At 43.5% G+C, this 21,940-nt stretch overlaps 3 protein-coding genes across 8 annotated transcripts; 2 read left to right on the forward strand and 1 right to left on the reverse strand.

Moving 5' to 3' along the window:
- The first annotated feature begins 699 nt into the window (after positions 1-699).
- Positions 700-5,241, forward strand: cd74a (CD74 molecule, major histocompatibility complex, class II invariant chain a). The gene is given in 9 exon segments (NM_001303742.1): positions 700-937; positions 2,324-2,493; positions 2,863-2,960; positions 3,205-3,267; positions 3,727-3,810; positions 3,911-3,992; positions 4,142-4,342; positions 4,473-4,526; positions 4,697-5,241. Coding segments are annotated over 9 exon segments (846 nt in total). The 5' UTR covers positions 700-851; the 3' UTR covers positions 4,705-5,241.
- Positions 5,242-7,156: 1,915 nt separating this feature from the next.
- On the reverse strand, positions 7,157-10,481 carry slc35a4 (solute carrier family 35 member A4). The gene is made up of 3 exons (XM_010896821.4): positions 10,287-10,481; positions 9,660-9,758; positions 7,157-9,478 (listed from the first exon to the last, which is right to left on the reverse strand). The coding sequence occupies exon 3, from the start codon at positions 8,684-8,686 to the stop codon at positions 7,709-7,711; it is 978 nt and encodes a 325-aa protein (XP_010895123.2). The 5' UTR covers positions 8,687-9,478; positions 9,660-9,758; positions 10,287-10,481; the 3' UTR covers positions 7,157-7,708.
- Positions 10,482-10,607: 126 nt separating this feature from the next.
- hmgxb3 (HMG box domain containing 3) lies at positions 10,608-19,796 on the forward strand. 6 transcript variants are annotated; one of them, XM_010896826.4, is made up of 21 exons: positions 10,608-10,800; positions 11,276-11,447; positions 11,534-11,708; positions 11,822-11,938; positions 12,122-12,334; positions 12,478-12,585; positions 13,003-13,134; positions 13,272-13,552; positions 13,693-13,826; positions 13,920-14,000; positions 14,192-14,271; positions 14,507-14,608; positions 14,945-15,085; positions 15,246-15,577; positions 15,690-15,949; positions 16,070-16,254; positions 16,612-16,831; positions 17,226-17,359; positions 17,456-17,575; positions 17,837-18,046; positions 18,222-19,796. In XM_010896826.4, exons 2-21 carry the CDS (start codon positions 11,296-11,298, stop codon positions 18,834-18,836), a joined length of 3,792 nt encoding a protein of 1,263 aa, XP_010895128.2. In that variant the 5' UTR covers positions 10,608-10,800; positions 11,276-11,295; the 3' UTR covers positions 18,837-19,796. The 6 variants fall into 6 exon arrangements, with proteins under 6 accessions (XP_010895128.2, XP_010895124.2, XP_010895127.2 ...); XM_010896822.4 differs by having other exon boundaries at positions 11,822-12,334; XM_010896825.4 differs by having other exon boundaries at positions 11,822-12,334; positions 13,714-13,826.
- The last annotated feature ends 2,144 nt before the right edge of the window (positions 19,797-21,940 follow it).

The raw sequence follows: 21,940 nt of genomic DNA on the forward strand, positions 1-21,940 counted from the left end.
GAGTGTCTTGGAAATTCATACAGAACGTTACTAAATGCTGTGAGACCATGTTGCGAATACAGAAGAAAAGCCTTCAAAGTATCCAATGAGAATTAGATTTCATATGAAGTCAATGTTGTCTCTAGGGAGAAATATTTTATTATTAACCATAACACTAACATTTCATATTGTCATTCTGTGATGTTAAATGTATGTCCACCCAGTAATAATTTTAAAATAGATTACAGGACAAAAGACAAACAAACTCAACCTCTATTCGTAATAGAAAGCAAGAAAAGCAAATATTGCACTGATGCAAATAAATGGTTCCACTGTTACAAGAAATAATTTAGTTTATGAAATCTTTGAAATTTCTGGACCAGTTTATCACTTGATTTACATTGATGATTGAATGATTGATTATTTTTAGAAAACTAAAATAAATTCCTAGCCTAAAGCAACTATTAATTTTACTTCTCTTCGAATTAAATGTAAAGATCTTTAAGCGGATGAAGATGAAAGAGAGAGATCTTTAATCCAACAATGTATTCCCTCATTTAAAGATGAATCAATTTTACTAAAAACTGTAGTTTCATTACCAATTTCATCACTTCAGATTTGTCTGCCTCTATCAACAAGTGATGCTGGCACAGCCTGACCAATGACAGTTCAGATCTAACTCATGTACAAAGTTAAATCGTCCCATCACCTTACAAACTCGGGGCTTTCCATTTCGGCCTAGACCACTTTGTTTTCAAAGACGCTTTCCAGAATACTCCTCTTCCTCTTTTACCGTGTCATTAAATTGTCCTGTCCGTTGGACCAGTTCTAGTTTTGATAGTAAGATTTGACGGTACGTGGATGATAAGAGAATGGAGGAGCAACAGCAAATTCATAATGAAGCGCTTCTGGAGCGCACCGCGAGCGATGAAGCTATCCTCCCAAGTGTCCGCAGAAGGTAAGAAAATGCATTGCAGTAAATATATAATTTTGTTTTTGCTGTTAATTAATAATGCTTATATTGCTTAATAAGCATCATCGAAATGTACAGTTCAGAGCTTTGTAAACTCAAAATGCATTATAATTGTATTATGTAATAATAAAAATAAAAAACTCTGCTAAGACTTGTAAAGCATCAAGATTTATTTTTGGCTGGCATGAACATCATCTTAGACTTTAATTAATATTGTTATTACTAATGTATTTATTTACATGCACTTAGATTTTTTTATATATATAATGAAAGCGATTTATAAATTTAATTAATTATTATTATTATTATTATTATTATATTCAGGTGCAATTTTGTTATTGAAAGAGTCCACTTTAAAAAATGTGCATGGATTCATGCAATACCGACGTGATATCGTTTATTTACTGAAGCACATTCGTAATATTTTGATTATAAAGGTATTCTTTCAGTACTGTAAATTGGCTAAATTACTTCAATGTGAACGTAGTCAGTGCGGACTACCTTCGCCTCTACCGAGCGATTAGTGATGTCACATTCAACTATTTTTATCATTGGCTCATTCTAATAAAGGGGATGGGCCTAGGAACTGAGGATCTCGAACTTTTATCCCTGGGAGGCCTTTCTGTTTAATTATTTTTCATAATATTTCATACTCTAGAAACATTTTGTTGTTTTCAAGCTCATATCCTGTAATATAACAGTTTAACAACACTTACGTCACAACACGTACTGCAACTAATGATTATAAACTTGCCTTCCCCAAAGGTTATTTCATTACCAGATGTTTTTCATGATCATTTATATGAAACCTAATTGTAATTATAGATATTTTATTTTAAAGAAAGTGATTAGATAATTTAAACTCAATGTAGTTATAAATACTGTTTATTAAGGAAAGGGCTTAAACTAAATGATAGCAACGCATTTATTTCCCTGGCGAAGTCCAATCTCTTTGACTGGTCTACTTCACAAGGCTGTAAATCAGCTTCTAGTCAGCTTGTAAATCAGCTGCAATGTGACGAACTAAAAAATGCCCATGTGCATCAGAGTCACATCTCCCTCTGGCATTTTACAGCTTCTAGACCAAATCATCAAAGACGTGTTAATATAGATCACTGTCACATCATAAAAAAATATAGAATTCTTCTTAATCCCCCAAATCAAGGAATGTCCCACACCCACTTAGTTGGAAACTCCTGGCTTAAAATTGTTTTGCTGGAGGAACTCACATAACGAACAACGGCAACCCCATAGGTGTCACTTTAATTAGCTTTGAAAAAAACATTGAAAACATTTTACTCAGCCATTAAGAGTTATGATGTAACCGCTCTTTTTCGCTGTATGTTTATCTGTCCATCTTCCCCCCTGTAGGACATCAAACAGCCGTGCGTTTAAGGTAGCAGGGTTCACATTGCTTGCCTGTCTTCTGCTGGCTGGCCAGGGCCTGACTGCCTACCTGGTCTTCAACCAGAGGGGCCAGATCAACGACATGCAGAAGAACAACGACAATATGCGCAAGCAGCTGAGAAACAGACCGCCTGGTAATGGATCAGATGGATAAAAAGGAAGGGAGGGAGGGAGGGACGTATGTGGAGAGAAATGGGGCCAAAGGGGATTCAAATAAGAGACTGGAAGGGTGGAAAAGAGGAATACTACAGAGTTAGGAAGTAATAAACTAAAAAACACTTTTATATTGTATCGTCCCTAGATTTCAGTATAGCGGGGCTATATATTTGTTAGGATGCACTGACATCCTAACAACAATACTTTTCTCATCTTCCTCAATCAGTGCATTGCATTGTAATTACAGTTTGTATTAATTTCGATGTGCGCGTAAGAGTTGAATTCTACAGAAGTGTCAGAGCAGCTAGCTTCCGCTCACAGGTGTGTCACCCCTCTTGCTCCGCCAGTTGCCCCCGTCCAGATGCACATGCCCATGCTCAACATGCCCCGGCTGATTGACTTCTCTGAAGAGGACAGCCAGACCACCAAGAACTCCCCCATGACGGTATGACTGCCGACTTCCCACACATGCTCCCATGGGGCTTTAGGAACTGAAGACGAGCTAAATGACAGCATGCCGACAATGAGCAGCTCGATGGCAAATGTCTACACCGGTTTACCTCGAGGGACATTTTATTGTAGATATTTTCAGCTAGGCCTAGTCTGCTTGTTCATATTCCCATGAAACAAAAATAAAAACAGTATTGTGCATAATTAAATGTAGGTCTCCCCCTCTGCTCTGCCATTAGAAACTGGAGAACACTGCCGTCGCAATTCAGAGCTTGGAGAAGCAGGTGAAGGATCTCCTGCAGGTAAATTAAAACATATTGGTCCTTGAACGCTATGTCACATGACTCAGTGGCCAGTTCATTAGATCTGCAACCTTGTTCGGGATCCTACAGTCACAAGGCCGTGGCTTATTAAAGGCAGACATGCATTTAGGCTTTCAATTGCATTTGGGATGGAACAGGCTGTTTGCAGCAAGAATGCACCACACCACCCAATCTGCAGCAACTGTGTGAGGTCTTGTCGCCAGCGTGGGCCAACGTGCTGGTCAAATGCTTCCTTCACCTCATAAAGTCCATGCCTGTAGAGTTCTGGCTGTTTTGGACACAACGGGATCCATTGTAGTATTAGATGGGTGTACCTGACAAACCTGCCACTGAGTGTGCATGCGAAAGACAGCATTTGTGATTAGAAACAATCCAGACAAAATCAATTAATTGAAGGCTGACATTTAATCTCTCCCCAACCATTACCCATTCTGACAGAACCCTGAGCTGCCTCAGTTCAACGAGACCTTCTTGGCCAACCTGCAGGGCCTGAAGAAACAGATGGAGAGCAATGAGTGGAAGGTGCATAGTACAGTGAATAGGAACCAAAACGAGAATTAAACACCCACACTTAAGAATGATCTGAATTGTAACCGCTAACCTCTAACACTGTGTTCGTCAGGACTTTGAAACCTGGACACGTAATTGGCTGATCTTCCAGATGGCCCAGGAGAAGACCGCAGTATCCGCCACTCCTAAGCCATGTAAGTTTAACTCCACCTCCACCCAACTCCACCCCCACTCTCCCATTTCCCTCCAATCCGTTTTCGAACTACCAAAACCATGTTTCCAATAGTATGTCACATTCTCTCCTTTTTTCATTCTCTTTCCCTCTCCTCTCGATGTTCCTCAGCCACCGGTCTGCAAACCAAGTGTAGCGAGGTGAAGGATTCCCTGAAGCATATGCTCGGCACCTACGTGCCCCAGTGTGATGAGCAGGGCAACTACCTGCCCATGCAGTGCTGGCATGCCACCGGCTTCTGCTGGTGTGTAGACAAGACCGGCCAAACAATTCCGGGGACCGCGGTGCGAGGCAGAGCCTCCTGTAACCAAGGTAGGAACTAGATAGACTACAGCACTACTGACAGTGAGGCTGATCATGAGACTGACTTTGAGGGTGATAATAATTCGGACAGTGATGTTGATGTGACTATATCTGTTATGTTACTGTTTGTTCCCCACAGGCATCCGTCGGGTGGCTGCCCCCCCCATGATGATGCAAGTAAAGGAGTTCAAGGGTGAGTGTTTCAGACAGCCTGACTGACAGACTAACAGAGATACATAGACGAACAGGCAGAAAGACTAGCAGACAGACCAAACCAGACAAATGACCTGGATCTAAAACACACCACACAGGGTATGACGCTGCTGAGCACATTACATGATTTTTTTTCTTTATATTTTGCAGAAGAGTAAATACGACTCCAACACCTGATGGCCAAGCCAACGGCCTCAACTCCTTGTCAGACCAACCCCTCACCCCACCCACAACAAAAAAATCTGAGACATCATATAGGTCAATTACATATAAATGCAGATTTTAGCTAACTTTTGATTTTAGATGATTGTCTATGTAGTATGGTATATTAACCACCCTTTTGCTTATATAGGTGTTCTTCTGTAAGAATGATCCTATCCAAATGCTGAACATCTAACCACACCCCTTTGACCCATTGTCCCTTACCTTGGCCCTCCAATCATATCTCTCTTATGGGGATTTCCCGCAGCCAGTTTTCCTTATTTGTCTGCCTGCATAGATTAGCTTGGGATTTACCTGATATACTTTCGGTCTTGAGTTTCTATCAGTAACTTAATTTACCTATTTGTCAATTTATGTCTTTGCATGCTTTAACATTTATTATTATATGAATGTGGATATTGGTGATTCCTTGAAGTAGATGTGACCCTGAGAGTAACCATGAAATAATAAGTAATAATAAAGCTGTTTCCTACTAAAGTGTTTTTTTTCACATGTAATTGTACATATACTCTACTAGAAATAAACTGAAAAAGACTGCTTAATTTTCAATATGGCCTCAAAGTTAGTGATGGCCATACGATGCTTCATTACCGTTCTTTTAGCAGCAGGATATTATGCTAGCAGCACTGAGAATTTCATTTTCAAAATAAAAGCCATCATTGAAATATATAATTTCGTATGTACATTTTATGTTTAATGTCCGTTCCAATATTGTTTGTTTCTGTTCTTTATTACAGACTAGATTGTTCACTATATTGCCTTATACATTTCAATGATGGCTTTTATTGTGACAAAGAAAATCTGAGTGTTGCCAGCATAATATCCTGCTGTAAAAAAAAAAAATGCCAAAGAAGCCACATTTGGCCATCACTCCACAAAGTGATTCAGCAGATTATGATTATAATATCAATTAAAGGGGTAAACTAGGGGTAAGATTAACCAAACCCATTTGTGACCACATTTCCCCCAAGGTTTCATTCATATAGTGATGTTAATTGTGTCCTATATGTTCTGCATTCATTTTACCCAGTTGTTTGTGGCAACTTCAGTTGCAGATGGGCAAATATGTTATATGTACCTCTTCAAAGTAAACTTTGAATAGGAAGATTTTTTCTAACAGCTTTAAACAATCTTAATCTACAAACATTTGTTAAGTAGACATTGTGTAGCTCAGATTTGGGAAAACTAAATCTAGATTCATAGTATGTAGAAATTATACTGGACCTAGAAATGTTTTAATAACTGATATTTTGTAATAATGTATAACTTAAAGTCTAAATTACAAAACTTTCTTCTTTACATTATCATTGACAGATTAAGTAAGACATTGTCTTGGGACTGAGCTTAAACCGATGGGCAAAGGAATTTAATTAGCTCAGTTATATTGAGGGAAGCAGATATTGTACATTTCCAGGGTGATATCCCATAGTGACGGGGAAAATAGGTTTGATGGATCACCTGACAATGAGACTGGCTGACTAGAGTTGATGACACTTAGCCTCTATTGTCTTTTTGCATCAGTATTTATTAATAGAGACTAAATCATCTGCTTACTTTAATAGCATCTGTGACTTAACTTAACTGATGTCTAACTGGGGAGGATTCCCGAAGCCCAGTCCAGCCAGGTACATGTCACCATAAACTGGGAATGTCACCAGAAAAACTGAGAGGATTTGGATTGGTATGGTAACTACTCCTATCTGAAGCCTAGATGGCGGTATAACCACATTGCTTACTCCACAGGCAAAAACTTCCAAGAACAATCCACTGTGGGTTTCAGCTGAACAAAGTGGTCTGACCCTAAGATGTCTTCCTCTTTTGATTAGGACTGGTGCGAGGTAAAGTACATTAGAGCACAAAAGCAGATCAGGAAGATCTAGGAGAATCATGGCAGAGGGATAGAGGAAGTGAATTAGATGGAGCGAGAGCTAGACTAGTAATTTAATAATTCCTTCCGTCCTATGACACCCAAACTTTCAGATACCTCTACTTGTGGTCAGTCTCCACCCTCCATTCCTAACAGGAGTTTAAGGTGTTCAGCTAGGTGAGTGAAGAGAGGAAATCAGAAAACAGGTACCGGACAATACTTCTGGAGGCCATACGGGAAGCACCAACAGCTACAGGCAATCAGGCACCTCAGCAAATGTACGCTTTTCTCACCCGGAAAACATACAGTGTTTCTTGTCATTGTTAAGTACACTTGATGGCATTTTCTGAAAGTATTACTGGAAGGTTTAACTTCCTTCTGCAGCACAAGCTGAGTTGAAGGACAACCTGTACATACCTGGTGACCTCAGGGGAGAGGTGGTATCCCACAAACAATAAGAGAAAGGGGAAATATTTATATCATTACACATCTGATGAAATGAACCAATGAAATAGAAAAACTCTTTTTGAGATAGTTTACTTTATAGTATTCAACACTTTCCATACCATTTATCTTTTTTCATGTTCGATTCGGCACAAGTAATAAAATAACTATAGTGACCATTATAGCACCACTGTTAAGAAGTGTTATGTAATGATGAAATTATGTAGACTTACTCAAACCCAACAATTTAGTGAGTCCACTCATGATACATTCAAAAAAAGGCATGACTGAATGTGGCTGAATTGGACTGAGATGGAAAACAAAGGCAAGTGAAAATAGGCAGTGTGCATTATGAGTAACAGATATAAACCATTGATGGTGTGATGAAGGGAGCCACAAGTCTCACCTGAAGTGCAACTTCTATTGCATAATCAATGATAACATTTTAAACGTCAAACAACTAACTAAATTGACCATTTGGGACATTTCAAAACCAAACACATTTAAACCTTATCAATTTGTCAATGTCATCTGGTGAATAGAGCTGCCAGAGATATTGGTGGGTAGCGATGTGTGAGTTTGCAGAGGTCCACTGCCCCCAACCCAGGGAGGTTTAGGGCAGAGTTCTGCTACCTGTAGTACAGGTAGGCTGCTAGGCCAATCATGGTGATGGGTAACAGGAAGAGGGGGGTCAGCTGCAGGCCAAGCAGAGCCCAGGAGAGGAGGGCGTTGACCAGCATAGAACTAGAGATGACAAACAGCCTGGTGATCCCGCTGCCGTGCTTCAGCACCACGGACATCAGCAGGCCGTTGGCTGCCTGCCCCGCCACAATGGCCCAGACCGCTGCCGAGTAACCCTCCAGGAAACCTTTTCCGCTCTCCATGCCGGAGACATAAGAGACCCCGTTGATGGCCACTCCGAACACATAGAGGTACAGGTTCTGCAGGCTGAGGGGAAGTCGCTGGCCCTTCAGCACCCGCTCAGTGTAGACGGCTGCCAGCCCTGAGATGAAGCAGTAGACCAGTACAAAAACAAGGCCCCAGGCTGTGATGTGAAGCCTGGGACTCGCTTGGTCCTCAGCCAGCCCTGGGCCATCCAGATCCAGGCTGCTGTAGCTGTGACACACCCCTGCCCCCATCAGGATTCCCAGGGCCAGCCACTGGGCGGACCGCAGTCTCTTCCTCAGGCAAAAGGTGTACAGCAGGGCCGTGGAGGCAATCTTTAAGTTGCTGAGCACCTGGAAGGAGCTGGGGTCCATGTAGGCCTGCATGAGGAGCACCAGGTTGTTGTTGACAGCATACAGGATGGCCGGGACTGCATAGGGGGCCGTAAGGGCCGGGGACAGAGAGCCACACAGTACCGACAGGTCTCCAGACAGCAGCAGTGTGACCAGGGACACCAGCAACTTGGTTAACTCAATCAGAACCACACAGGACGAGGAGCTGAAGGGAACCCGGCCGTCCACCTTGGTCATGGCGATGAGAGGGGCATGGGAGCCATAGATTAGCACCATCAGTCCTAGGAGGACACCCCACCGGACGCCCTTCATCCACGGTCTTCGGTGATGGGTTGGGGACCCGGACCCCAGGTTCTGGATCACAATCATTTCTAATACCGCATGTCACTCACACCACTGAATATCTAGAATGTGTCAGTGAAGGTACAGCTACTACAGCTCAGGTCTGTACACCTCAAGTCAAGCAAACATCATAATACATGTGTTTCAATAAGCAAAAGAAACATCTAAGTCTATTCAACCATAATACCATATTCGGAAAATATGTTAAAATTGTATTTCTGCTTACAAAAAAGGGACAGTCTTAACGTTTAAATCATTGAATAGAAAAAAAAAATCAATGTCTGGATGGACATTGAACCAGGCAACTTTTACAAAGGCAAGCTGTCAAACATCCTTTACGTTCCTGAGGCATGTTGCCTAATCACAATATACACACACACACATCATCTCACTCACGATGACCAGTGGAGAACAACATAAGATCCCAGGGCACAAAACCCAAAGCAAACAACCTTGCACACCGACTTTGAAGGGACACATTAAAATCCAGTTAAGTCCTAATAAACATTGTGCAGTATACACAGGAGAGGTTGGAGTCTGGAAGAAAAAGAGGGCATCCTCAGACGGGTTGCCCAAAACCTCAGGCAGTTAGAAGATGAAGCCGAGGTCCGGTTCCTCCCATTATTATGGACCTTTTTTAAACAAACTCATGTAGTCTTTCAGGGTTCTTTCAATGTTTGGCACCTGATAGTTCTGTGCAGCGTAGATACCTGTGAATGTTCCCAGTACCACTCCGATGATAGCTGAGGACCTGAGTTTGGCCACCACGTACCCAGCTAGGAAACCCTTCAGAAATGGAGATCCCAGCACAGAGCCTCCCTTAGAAAAAAAAAAAAACAGGAAACACCAATCAAGACTGCAGTTAATCATAAATCACATGCACTGCGTTTGTTTGTTAAACAAGTTGCATTAGAAATGCCTTGAGGTTCATGTTTTGTCTTTAGTCTTCTTTCATGTGACATTCAGCTCCTTTCTAAAAATGGATTACACAACAACATACCTGCGGGACTCCTGTTGCAAATTCGCTCTCCACACGTTTCTGGATGCTTTCCAGTTGATTCTTGAGCTGGTTTAGATCCTTCATTTGCTTGAAAGGATCCTAGAACATGTGATTTATATTTTAGACTAGTTACACTGTCTGGCTATGCACATTATAGGCTACTTGTACTGACTGTCAGTCAATGCAATCAGCTTAGTAGTTATTTATATGAAGTATCAACTGGTTCCCTCCATAACGCTTGAATACCAGTGAACAGCTAATTAGCTAACAAACTGAATTTGCTTTAAATGTTAAATCAATAAAACATTAGCATAATAAGGCTAAAATATCGTTACAGTACCAATATACTAGTCGGGGAGGGGGGGGGGGGATAGAATAGAAACTAATTATTTTAGTTGGCTAACTACGAACCTACACTAGTTGTAAAGTTGTAAGAATTACATTAGCTACACTACAGACAGTACTCAGTAGCCTACGAGGACAGTGTAGTAGGACAGTTAACCACAGTCCCAAAACCGGCAACAACAAACTGAGTCCTTCTGGTTTTTAGTTACGTACTAGATTTAAGAAGTGTGACGTTCTCTTTTTACACACAAAAAAAGATTGAAGCCAAATTATTTAACTCACCTTGTCATCCGCCATTTTTGCTCGACGATGAAAAGTACTGTGATCCACTAGTAAACCTAGGGTGGAGCGCCACTTCAGAACGATTCATTTTGCCTGGAGCATAAGGGTTAAGTTCAAATGATCGCAAGTCAGTTTATTGTTTTAGTTAATCATCAATGTGATATACAGGCATGGGAGGGTTCCCTGATCCTAGAGCTGTGTTTATGGAAACGTCTACACCTTCCAGTTTCACGCATTGCTTTCACGTGTCTAAAACATTTTCTCTGATTGGTCGTTTTTTGTTCATTGCTACACTGGATTGGTTGACAACCATAGCAACAGAGCGCCATGTTTACTGCAAGCCTAGGACGAAACTAGGGTTTTGACGAGGCCATTAAATAAACAATTTAGCACTGGATTGAGGTACTATGTAGGAAAATAGACACATTTGGGGCAATGTGAGTAATGTAGTTTTGTTTCCGCTTCATTTGAAACTATCTCATATTGATTTGGACAATTCCTTGGGGTAACAGAGGTAAGGATTCAACAAGAAGCCTTCTCATTGGATGATTTGCCGATTCCGCAATCAGTATGGGGGCACACGAATAATCCTAGCATTTCATGGGAGGGAGAAAAATAAGAAAGTTGCTTTAGTCTGGTGGTTTTCCTGCTTTCGATCCTTAATTCGCAACATTTGGGACTTTTGTTTGCATGTTTACATACCTTCCTGTTGTTGTTTCCGCTCGAGTTTACTGTCATTTCACAGAAATGTGTCATAAGAAAAATGTCCCACGTGCATTTGCAGACGCTTAGTTGTCTGCTGTCAACTGCCGGTGCATTTCATTGACTTAACACGGTTGTTATGGCCTTTCATCTATTGTCTTGAAAGCCCTAAATAGTCCCTACATTAGGGTTACTGACTCCCTATTCTAGATTTGTTACATAAATAACATGAAGAGTATGTAGCTTAATATCAATCAGCTGTGGTTTCACTGATCAAACGTCCACAGTCTGTCTGCTCCCTGTAGCCATGGAGACCATGGAAGTGTATGACGAAACCGATGTGAGGATGACTGACGAGGTGGAGAGCTGCTACACTTACATGGAGGTCACCTCTCCAAGGAAGAGGAAAAAGAACAAGGCACAGCCAAGGGAGATCATGGAGAAACCCAAAAAACCCAGGTAGACCAATAACTACACCGCAACATCAAAACACCAACCCTCCACCAGCCAACACCACAATGTTTGTGTGTATGCTTTCTCTTCAGGTCAGCCTACCTGCTGTACTACTTTGACGTGCACCAGACCATGCAGCATGAGTTCCCCAACCTGCCTCAGTCTGAAATCAACAAGAGGATTAGTTTGAGCTGGAAGAGGCTCAATGTGGCTGATAAGGGTTACTACCTGGAGAAGGCCAAATTAGAGAAGGAAGGGACAGACAAGGTAAGTTTGCCTCCTATTTCCAGCCTTGACTGCTGTTTAATATGGTGTTGTCAGGAAAAGTGTCTGTATAACTGGTTGTAATTATAACACATCTTTCTGTCTATATCCTATAGACATCTCTGGGCCCTTCCCAGGACCTCTCAGGTTTCCGTAGAATCCTCCCCAGGGCCGACTACGTCCTTCTGTCCAAGGGTGCCACTTCCGAAGATGGGACAGGATCCCAGCTGGAGGTGTGTATAGACGGTCTGGAATCCCCCTTGGGGGAAGGTGTACTCCCTTCACTGTCCGTTGGTTCTGCCCAGTATCCTCCCCTGGCTCTGGGCAGCGAGGTGGAGCTGTCAGAGCAGTGTGTCACCATTGAAGGCCTGACAGAGGAGGAAGCTGTGACCCTTACACACTGCGGGGCCTTGCAGGGGGCCCTCTCCTCATCGTACCACACCTCTGCCTCGCACAACTCCCACAATGCAACTAGTGTGACAGAAGCTGGCCTGCTATTCAGTGACAAGGATCCTGGAATAGTGAGCGGGGGCTATAGTGTTGTTGGCGTGGCGACGGACAAGGGGTGTGTGGGCGGTGCGGTGATGCAGCATGTGAAAGCTGACCTGGTCACCGTCATTCCCAGTCAGGTGAGTTAGCAACACACAGGGAGTCAGAGGAACTGTATTGCTGATTGTTCAACGATCAAGGGTTTCTGTTAATTAGACTTGTCTGTTTGTTTGATGCATTTATGGCACTATTGTGTATATAAAAAACACTTATGTTTACCCAGGATCGGATGGAGCACGGGGCCTTGCCAGGAGCCAGCTCTATAGGCTCTGTTGTCATGGTACCCGTAGGAGCTGTAATGGAGCGAGACAAGAAACCCTCATACAAACTGGTAAAACTCATTCTGGGATGGGAAAATTAACCCTCAAACTGGTAAAACCCATTCTGGGACATGACAATAAACCCTTTGACAAACTGGTAAAACCCATTCTGGGACATGACACTAAACCCTTGGACAAACTGGTAAAACCCATTCTGGAACATGACACTAAACCCTTGGACAAACTGGTAAAACCCATTCTGGAACATAACACTAAACCCTTAGGCAAACTGGTAAAACTTATTGGGACAAGAAACTAAACCCACAGACAAACTGATAAAACCCATTCTGTGATGCGCCTCTAAACCCTTGTAAAGCCCTGAAAACTGAACACAGTTTAAATGTATATTGCGAGGCTATTGTACCATTCCATGATTAACTGTCTATGACTGGCAGATTCTTATTAAAACCTCTCTTGTCTCTTTTCAGTCGATGAAGTACACCAGGAGAGGCAGGGGTAGCTGTCAGACAGCTGGCTGCACGTTTGTCTATGTGACCCGTCACAAACCCCCTTTCTGCCCTCTCTGTGGCAACCACCTTGGGGGCAAATGGGTGCCCTCTGTAGGTCTACACATTCCCTGTATTCCATCACCATGTGCATGTTGATGTAAAGATGACAGTTGATTGGTCTGAAAATACAGTGATATACTTAAACAGTGTAGTGCTTTGACACAAACTTTCCACAAATTCCATATCAGGCGAAGAAGACGCCGGTGAAATGTGCAGGTGCTTCATCCAAGACTTCTCCCCAGACTCCACAGTCCAACCCTGGGAACCTCCCTGAGTCTGGGGTGCCTCCCTCTGATGATCAGATCGGCCCTTCTAGTAAAAGGAAGGTGCCTGGAGGCCGGAAGCCCGGGAGAGGATCACTGAAGCCCAAGAGACCAGTGCAGCAGTGTGGAGTTTCAGCAACACTAGAGGGAGGCAGAGCCCACAGCCAGGCTGTAGTCCTGTCAGGAACACAGAGAGCAACTATGATGTGAGAATGGACATGGATTTTAACATTTCATTTAGCCTGTATTTTGCCTAGGGTGTTCACTTTGAAAGCTCTGTGGGAGTCGCTTGGCTACTGGGCTTCACATTTTCATTGATTTAAGGGGAAAATCCTTTACGTTTCAGTTGTTCTGTGTCTTTGAGCAGCGCTTTGGGTGGAGCAGCTGTCACTGGAGCCAGGGTCAAAGTTCAGGAGCGTAATAGTGTGATTGGTCAAAAGCGACCTGTGCGAGCCATCCTCCCTGCTCCATTCAACACAGGTATGGACCGATAAAACAACCCTATTTCCTTTCAGTACATTGATATGAATGTCTTAATTTTTTTATAAACATGGATTTATTTTCTGAAACTAGGCCGGGCTTTAATCCAGTGGATAACAGTCCCTTCTGACAAAAACGAAGTTGAGAAGATTAACTGCAGCAAAACATCCACAGGTGGAATATAAAACCCCATATATATTAAAACATATCTTATTTAACATTTTAATTGCTAAATAGTTGTATTTCTTCATAATTATCTAAGCAAAGGTTAAGTTAATCTTGTGGATTGTGGCTACTTTGATATAAGGGACTATTTTCAGTTGTTTTATGTGATTTTATTTGGTCGATTCTGTTTTGACCCCCAGCGCTCCATGAGAAGATTGCTGGTTTGAAGCCTAATACCCTAAAACAGCTTGGCCAGCCCGTGACAACATCTCTCGAAAAGGTAGACACATTTTCATACTGTGAGGACTTTAGGACCATGATGTATTCCTATATAAAACTAACCTTAACCCTAAATCTAAACCTAACCTTCATACTTAGCCTAATTTAAACACTAAAACTCGATATAACCCTAATCCTAACCTTAACCCCTCAGACCTCTGGTCCTAAAGAATACTAGCATACCCACACAATGCATGCAGGTCAAGGGTTTTTTCATTTCATTGTGTTTATCACAGACTTGTCCCACTCACGTGGACACCAGCCAGTACATTGTGACTGATAAAGGAGGGAAGATCCTCTCGGTGGTTCCTCTCAAACAGAACTCAACATCTACACTGGTTAGTGGAACTTCTTTGAAGTGTCAGAATGTAGACTCCAGAGTATTACATCCACACTGTACATCATGTGTCAAGGGTTTCCATCTTTTTGCCACCAATGAACCCCCTACACATTTTTGAAATGTATTCATTTTCAGCATCGAGCTATGTAATATCACTGAGGTCTGTACTTTAACTCATACATCATAGACACGGGGCAGTGAACTTCAAGCACATTCAAAGACCTAATTGTAATATTCAAGGACCTGAATCTTATATTGTAGTTTTCATAAAATATTGCCCAAAAGTGTGCATTTCCGTTTTGAAAATGTTGCATCTGTTCCTGTTGCGTGTCAGGACCTGGGTCTTTCTACAGCGCGGGGCAGGGGCCGTTGTAAGAACCCATCATGTGACTATGTCTATAAGAACCGACACAAGCCTTCCGAGTGTCCCTGCTGTGGCTGGGAACTGTCCAGGAAGAACACCAAGGACTTGAAGGTCAGTTAGCAAAAACAAAAATCACAAAATGGGCCCATCTGAAATCTCCAGTTTAGGATGTCGACTATCTGGTGTCTAACCTCTCCTCTCTGTTCTCCCCCAAACTGTCTCATTTTGTTACCTCCTTCTACTCTCCCTCCTCTGCGTCCTTCACTGTCAGGCTGGTATGGTGACTCTGGTGGACCCATACCGGTCCCTGTCTCCGTCCCAGAAGGAGCTCCAGCGCCAGTCCACCCTACAGCTGCTGCGGCAGACCCTGCAGATCCCGGAGAACCAAACGGAGCTCCACGACACCCTGGCCCTCATCCAGGAGCTCAACTCCACCCAGGTGGTTCTCACCACCAACCAGGCTGGGGACCAGGTGTCAGGGGATGGGGAGGAGCAGGCAGGCCTCGGGGATGTTCAGATCCAGTCAGGCTGGCCGCGTTTCTTTGAGTCCGAAGCCACCCTCTGTGCCCTGTGTCACTTTCCTCTGTTCAAGGGGGGGCAGAGGTGAGAGGACATTTTATAGATTGATCATGTTGGCCGTCGCTGTTCCACACTGTTAACGTTTGGTTTCATAAGAGGATCCGCTATCACAAGTCTCTCGTGTTTCGTCCTGTAGCTCTATAGCAGGGCAGGAGGACTGCTGGCTCTTGACCGAAACCCTGATCCAGACAGCCTCCCTCCAGCTGAAGGTGTGTCTGAACCCCCAGTGCCTGGCCCTGCACAGCTTCACCCAGCTCCACCCGGGTCTGTTCAACGTTGGAAACAGGTTACTGGTGACACTGGACCTGTTATTTAAGATCCGGGGCCAGCTGAGCCTGGGCCAACACCCCGACCAAGCCGTCAGAACCATCTTGGACCATCTCCACAACCACCCTGGTAAGACTTTGGTTTTGTTAATATTTCCCCTTTTCAGATGTTTTCTTCAACCCCTCACTCACTTATTTTCAACATCCCTTATTCCTGTTCTCGCCACCCCCCGGCCCCTCCGACCATCAGTCCACACACTGAGTCCTGAGGAGGTGGCCAATGTCCAGGAGCTGCTGGTCACTGGCTACTGGGCCTTTGAGTGTCTGACAGTGAGGGACTACAATGACATGATATGTGGTGTGTGCGGCATCGCCCCCAAGATGGAGATCGCCCAGAGATACACAAACAACGTACTGGAGCTCCGGAACGTGGAGGTAGGACAGACTGAGGAAGGGATGAGGGGACAGCCGATGCAGGGACAGAGCCACAGATCCAAACTCAGAACCATCCAAACAGGGACCTAAAGATGATCCACTTTCTTTTCAGTTTCAGTCAGTCCGTACCTTGCTTTTGCATTTTGGCAAAACAAAACATATATTTCAGGGAATTTTTGTTTTTTTTCAGGGCGAAAGTGAGAAAAGTAGAGAGGGTGTGTTGAGTAGAGAGAGTAGGCTGGAATCTAACCCATGTTGCAGTGGTATATGTGGAGTGGAGGCAGCGGTTTGGAGCACTGGTCCAAACCAGGCCGCGCTGCATTCATTCTGACGCCCGGGTGCCCCTCCTTCCTGTAGTTCACATGGCCAGACTTCGGAGCTCCAGACGAGGTGCAAGTGGACGACTTCTGGCTGACCATGGAGAGTGAGGCAATCGAGCAGGCGGCGTTCCACTGCAGTGTCCCCATCACCCGGGTTGACGCCTCCATCGTCGCCCCCTTCATCCCCCCACTGATGAGGAGCAACGTCGTCATCAACACTGAGAAGGACAAGGCCTTACAGCACACACAATGCACAGGTAGGAGGTCACCGTCCAGCTGGGGAGTAGGTGAAGGACTGGATGGGAGCAATGATCTGAAGACTTTTAGATTTGGCATTTACTGACATTCTATATTTGTTCATGCCCTTTTTACCAATATGAAAACGTCAGTGTGTAAAATCCAAGTGTCCTTGTTTTTCTTTACTGTGAGGACCACGCATCCTTGCAAGGATAGTAAAACACTGAAAGAAATCCAACCAGTGGGGACATTTCACTGGTTCCTATGAGCAGGCATAGGGGTTAGGGTTAGGGTAAAATGTTTGAGTGGGGTTAGTGTTAGGGATTAGGGGTGTTAGGTCATTTGGTCGGGTTTTGAATGGGAGTATGTAGGAGTCCCCACTGGGATGTAAAACCTGCAGCGTGTGTGTTCCAGGCAATCCGTCGGTGCTGGTACGTCTGATCCACGAGGGCCGGCTCAGACCGTACCAGGTGGACGAGTACAGTGCTGAGGAGCTCCGGGCCATACTGGACTGCTGTGGAGAGAAGACCGCCCCGGACAGCAACAAGGTATGGACCGAGGCTGCGTTCCATGTCCCTGTGATATGTCTCTGTTTTGGTGTGTGTGTGGGTTTAGAAGATCGATGTCTCCCTTGTTTCTTCCAGGATGAGTTGCTGGTCTCTCTGATCACCCTGTATACACATGTTCAGAATGGGCTCGGCACGGCCCCCCAGCCCCCGCCCTGCGTCACCGCAGGCAAGCTGTCCAAGATCTGCCCCCACCAGGTAACAGCAGCACACCTGTTCACCCATCTAACAGAAGAACAGTCAGATGACTGACTGTTATTGTATCAGATGACTATCAGAATAACAGTCAGTAAGTCATCCACCAGTATCCATTCCACTGTTTCTTACTGTCAATCAACCATTTGGCCATTCACAAAACTTTTTATGGTTTGGCCAGTGAGGCTTAATAAAAGTGTTCAGTAGAAAATATCATGATAAGCAGACTTGCGATTGAGGACTACTTTTCCCATACTCCTCCAGGTGGTGTGTGGTTCTAAGTACCTGGTGAGGGGGGAGACCGCACGGGACCACGTGGACCTGTTGGTGTCTTCCCGGTACTGGCCCCCTGTCTATGTTACTGACTCTGCCCGCCAGGTGGCGCTGTGCACGGACGTGCAGTACCCTGAACTGGCCTTCAGCATGTGGGGCTGCAACCAGGGCTGCTTCTCGAACCCCATGGACAAAGCAGAGGTAGGACCCCGGGCATGCAGAGCCTTTCTTCTAGAAATATTACACCATGAGGGACGTGCAGGACGACCGTTTTACAAGGTCCCACAAAAACGAAACCTCTCCATTTACATAATACACTGCACATCCAGTGGACAATGCCTTTGTACACGTCGTTCACGCCTTACCTCTCCACCAGTTGGTGTCGTGTGCTGAGCTGCAGGACCAGCCCTACAGCGCCGACCTTTCCTACGTGGCGGAGAACCCTCAGCTCCACCCTGTCACCAAGTCCTCCTCCCGCTGGATAGTGAGCCCCGCCGGGCCCGCTGAGGGACAGGAGCCCTCCGGTCTGGACCATCACTCCATGGGCCTCTGCAAGCAGCTGGAGCACTACTGCAGCCTTCTGCATGACCTGGACAGGGAAGAGGTGACCGGAGAGGATGGCAGGGGTATTCCGGGTGGCGTCAAGGTTGAAGCTGAGGACACCGAAAGGTCAGAAGTCAGTGAGACTGAGGAAGTCTGTCCTGAGGGTTCGGTGACGTCATTGCGCCGGCGACCTTTGGCCTTTGACAATGCGGCCTACTACTACCTGTACAACCGTCTGCAGGACTTTCTGACCAGCCGGGAGGTGGTGAGCCAGCAGATCAGCGCTGTGCTGAAGGCCTGTCAGCCTGGGGAGGTGGTGATCAGGGACGCCCTCTACAGGCTCGGGGTGGCACAGATTAACACCCAGGAGGAGGAAGACGGAGTGGAGCCGCAGGAGGCGGGGGGGGTGGAGACAGACACTGGCTTTGATGAGGAAGTAGTGCTTTAAACAACATGTGACCAACTTTGATCCAACCCAACAAGTAATTCTCTGACATCAGGGGATAGTGCTTCACTGTATGCCACAATGGCCATGACCTCCCACTGTATTGAGCTAGACCAGGGCTGCCCAATCCTTTAGGTTTTCTCTCTAACCCAGGTTGTGACTAACCTGATTTTGTCTCCAACTAATTCAGTTGTGCTAAATTAGGGTTGGGGAGAACATTCAGGATGGTAGCTCTCCAGCAACGGGTGTGGGCAGGCCTGAGCTAGACCTGAGGTAGATCTGGACCTATCCGATTCATAAATGCAACACAGAGAGTACAGTGAGGGACATTTTAGTGCAGGCTTAGAGTTTCTGAATGTAGCCTATTGTGCAAAAAAGAGATGCAGGGGCTTGAGTGTTTTCTAAGTAGCAGAGACGTTGCTGTGCATGTGGAAGTTTTTCTCAAATGTACTAGAGGCCCATTAGAACCGAATGCAGAAATGTATGTGATTGGTTGACTAAGTGGAGAGGGTGGAGCTAGTGCTAGGGTCAGGGTTATAGCTTGTCCCTGAACTTAACCCCTAAGCCTACTCAAAACGTAACCTTCATCTAACCATTTCTAACTGTTTTAAATGTCAACTGCAATTGAGGAACCTTTGAATTTAGATGTATACTCCAACTTATGTATTGAGTCAACTAATCACAGACATGTCTGCCTTCAAGGCAGATCAGCCTCCAATATATATGTTTAAGTTTGGCTCCCACTCTCATTGCTGCTAACCAGACTTCTGGTCTGTAATGTATTCTCTCATCAGTCAAACAGAGACTGTGCTTTGTAGATTGTAAAAACTTGAATGTTACTGCTTTAACCTAACTGAAAGCATTTTCATATTGTTTTTGAATAGGTTTTAACATATTATTGATGTTAACTAACTACATTGGAGTGCAAAATGTCTCAAAGTCTAATATTATTTAATAACTGTGTCTGTGTGTATTGAAGGACTCATCATTTAGCAGACATGTCAACCTTAACTATGTTTAATCCTCAGTTGTCATCCAAAGCTTTTGTGGCAGAACATTTTTCAAAGATTCCAAGTAGGGAATTCAGGAGGCTCTTGGGGTAGCTCTAAATGTCTTTGCCCAGGTTCACAGAACACATTTTATGCCAAAATAAATTAAGAAGCTTCTTAAAATATGAAGTTTAAGTTCTCAAAACTAACTTTAAGATTTTAAAAATGTCTTAACTGTTTTAAGATGATTGTATGATTGCAACCAACCAATTTAGCTAGCCAGCAGTGGCAATCATGTTAGCGTTAAGTGTTTAATTAATATTTAAGTTTTTGTTAAAGATTTTCAGTAAATGAAACCTGTTCAGTTAGCACTCCACAGTCTACGTTCAAGGCTTGGAGGCCTAGAAGCAATGTTTGCTCTCCTAAATATGTGGGGTAAGACAGAGCTGTAGATGCATTTAGACATAAATAGTGAAAGCTGCACATGCTTTCATTGCCTTTTTCTCATATTGTCAAGAGTTAAGACTGTTATCAATCAGAACTGAAGAACAGGAAATCCAATAACTTTATTTTCAGTAATGTAATTTGAAGGGTTTTGTGAATCTGGTCCCAGGACTGTTCAATCATCTACTTTCTGCTGCTTGAAAATAATCTAATTATAACTTGTAACCTGATGGGGCTGTGTTGCTTACCTAGGATGACATTTCATTGAATCCAGTAATCAATGTGGCATGTTCAAGTTTGCTGACTCTACTTTATTTAATGAGGAATGGTCATTTGGAATGTTCCCTCTAATTTGGGGGGTTTCTCAGCAACTGTCTGGTCTCAGAAACTTCTAAGTTGTGAAAATTCTGTGCAACTTCCAGAGCAATTACAGTGAACAAAGGGGCTGTTAGCAATAGGCTATTGTAGATATTTCAGCAGGATTTTGGCCTATACTAGTGTTCTACAAACAAAACCAGTGGAGCAAATCTCATAGAATTTTAATTTAGAAAATATATTTGTTAATGAAACTGTGGCCTTATACCAAAATATAGTATAGTGCCCCAGCACTAGAAAGTAAACCACTAAACTGCATTGTAATTACTTGACAGATAATAAAACGGGATAGGCTATTATGTGCTTATTTACAGTATATAATCATGTCGCCTTTAAAATACATAAAATTATATTCCGAGACTAAGTACTTTACAGATGTGAAGCTAAATTGAAGACAATTCGATAAATATAACAACGTTTATATCGCAAGTTTACTTGATTATATAAATGGGCTACATTCGACAAAGAATTCCATGGGATAGTAAGGCATTCGTAGGAGAGTAGATTGATTAGGTTCTAGTTTGCTTGGAAGTGAAATAAAGAGATGTTGTACATGAAAGATATCGTTTGCTGCCTTTAGTTGTTAGGGATTGTACACGATTTATGTTTAAATTGCTCAGCTAGCTTTCTAGAAAGTTTAATCGCTTTACTATCTAGCTCAATTAAAAGCTAATGAATTCATATAATCCACTCGTATTTCTCTCGTGTCAATCAAATGAATTTGCATCGATTAAATTGAGCGCCGTGGCAAAAATGTTTGTCAACTGTGACTAGTTTGCCGTGCGAAACTTGACTGGTAGATAAAATTGTTGAGAGGGCTTATTTACTTTTCCCTCGTAAACGCTGGGTGATCACCCTGCTAGTTGATGTTGTTGCTTAATTAAGGTTGCTGTGCGCTTCTGAGGAAGTGAGAATACAGTTATGATAAAACAACTAGGCAATGTTCCCAAATGTAGGACCCCTGCGGTACCTAGAGTAGGCCTACAAATTTACAGTAAAACAGGGGAATTTTGTTTTAACAAACGCTTTTTGCTAGTGATCTGTAGTTATGCTACTGCTTGCAGACCCACGGTTTAGTGACTGAAATGGCCTGTTTGGCAAAGAATGGCCTATAAAGAATACCGCACTAAGGCGGTGGGATGCCCGATGGAACCCATGTTAAAATATGACATAAGAATAAATCGTTTAAAAGCTGCATAAATAAGTTTGGAAGTTAAAGGTGATTCATTTAATCTAAGTTAATTCATCAGAGTTAATTAAAAATGTTTACAACAATAATGTAATGTTTAAGATTAAAAA

This window comes from Esox lucius, chromosome 4, assembly GCF_011004845.1.
Source record: "Esox lucius isolate fEsoLuc1 chromosome 4, fEsoLuc1.pri, whole genome shotgun sequence".
Taxonomy (NCBI): Eukaryota; Metazoa; Chordata; class Actinopteri; order Esociformes; family Esocidae; genus Esox; species Esox lucius.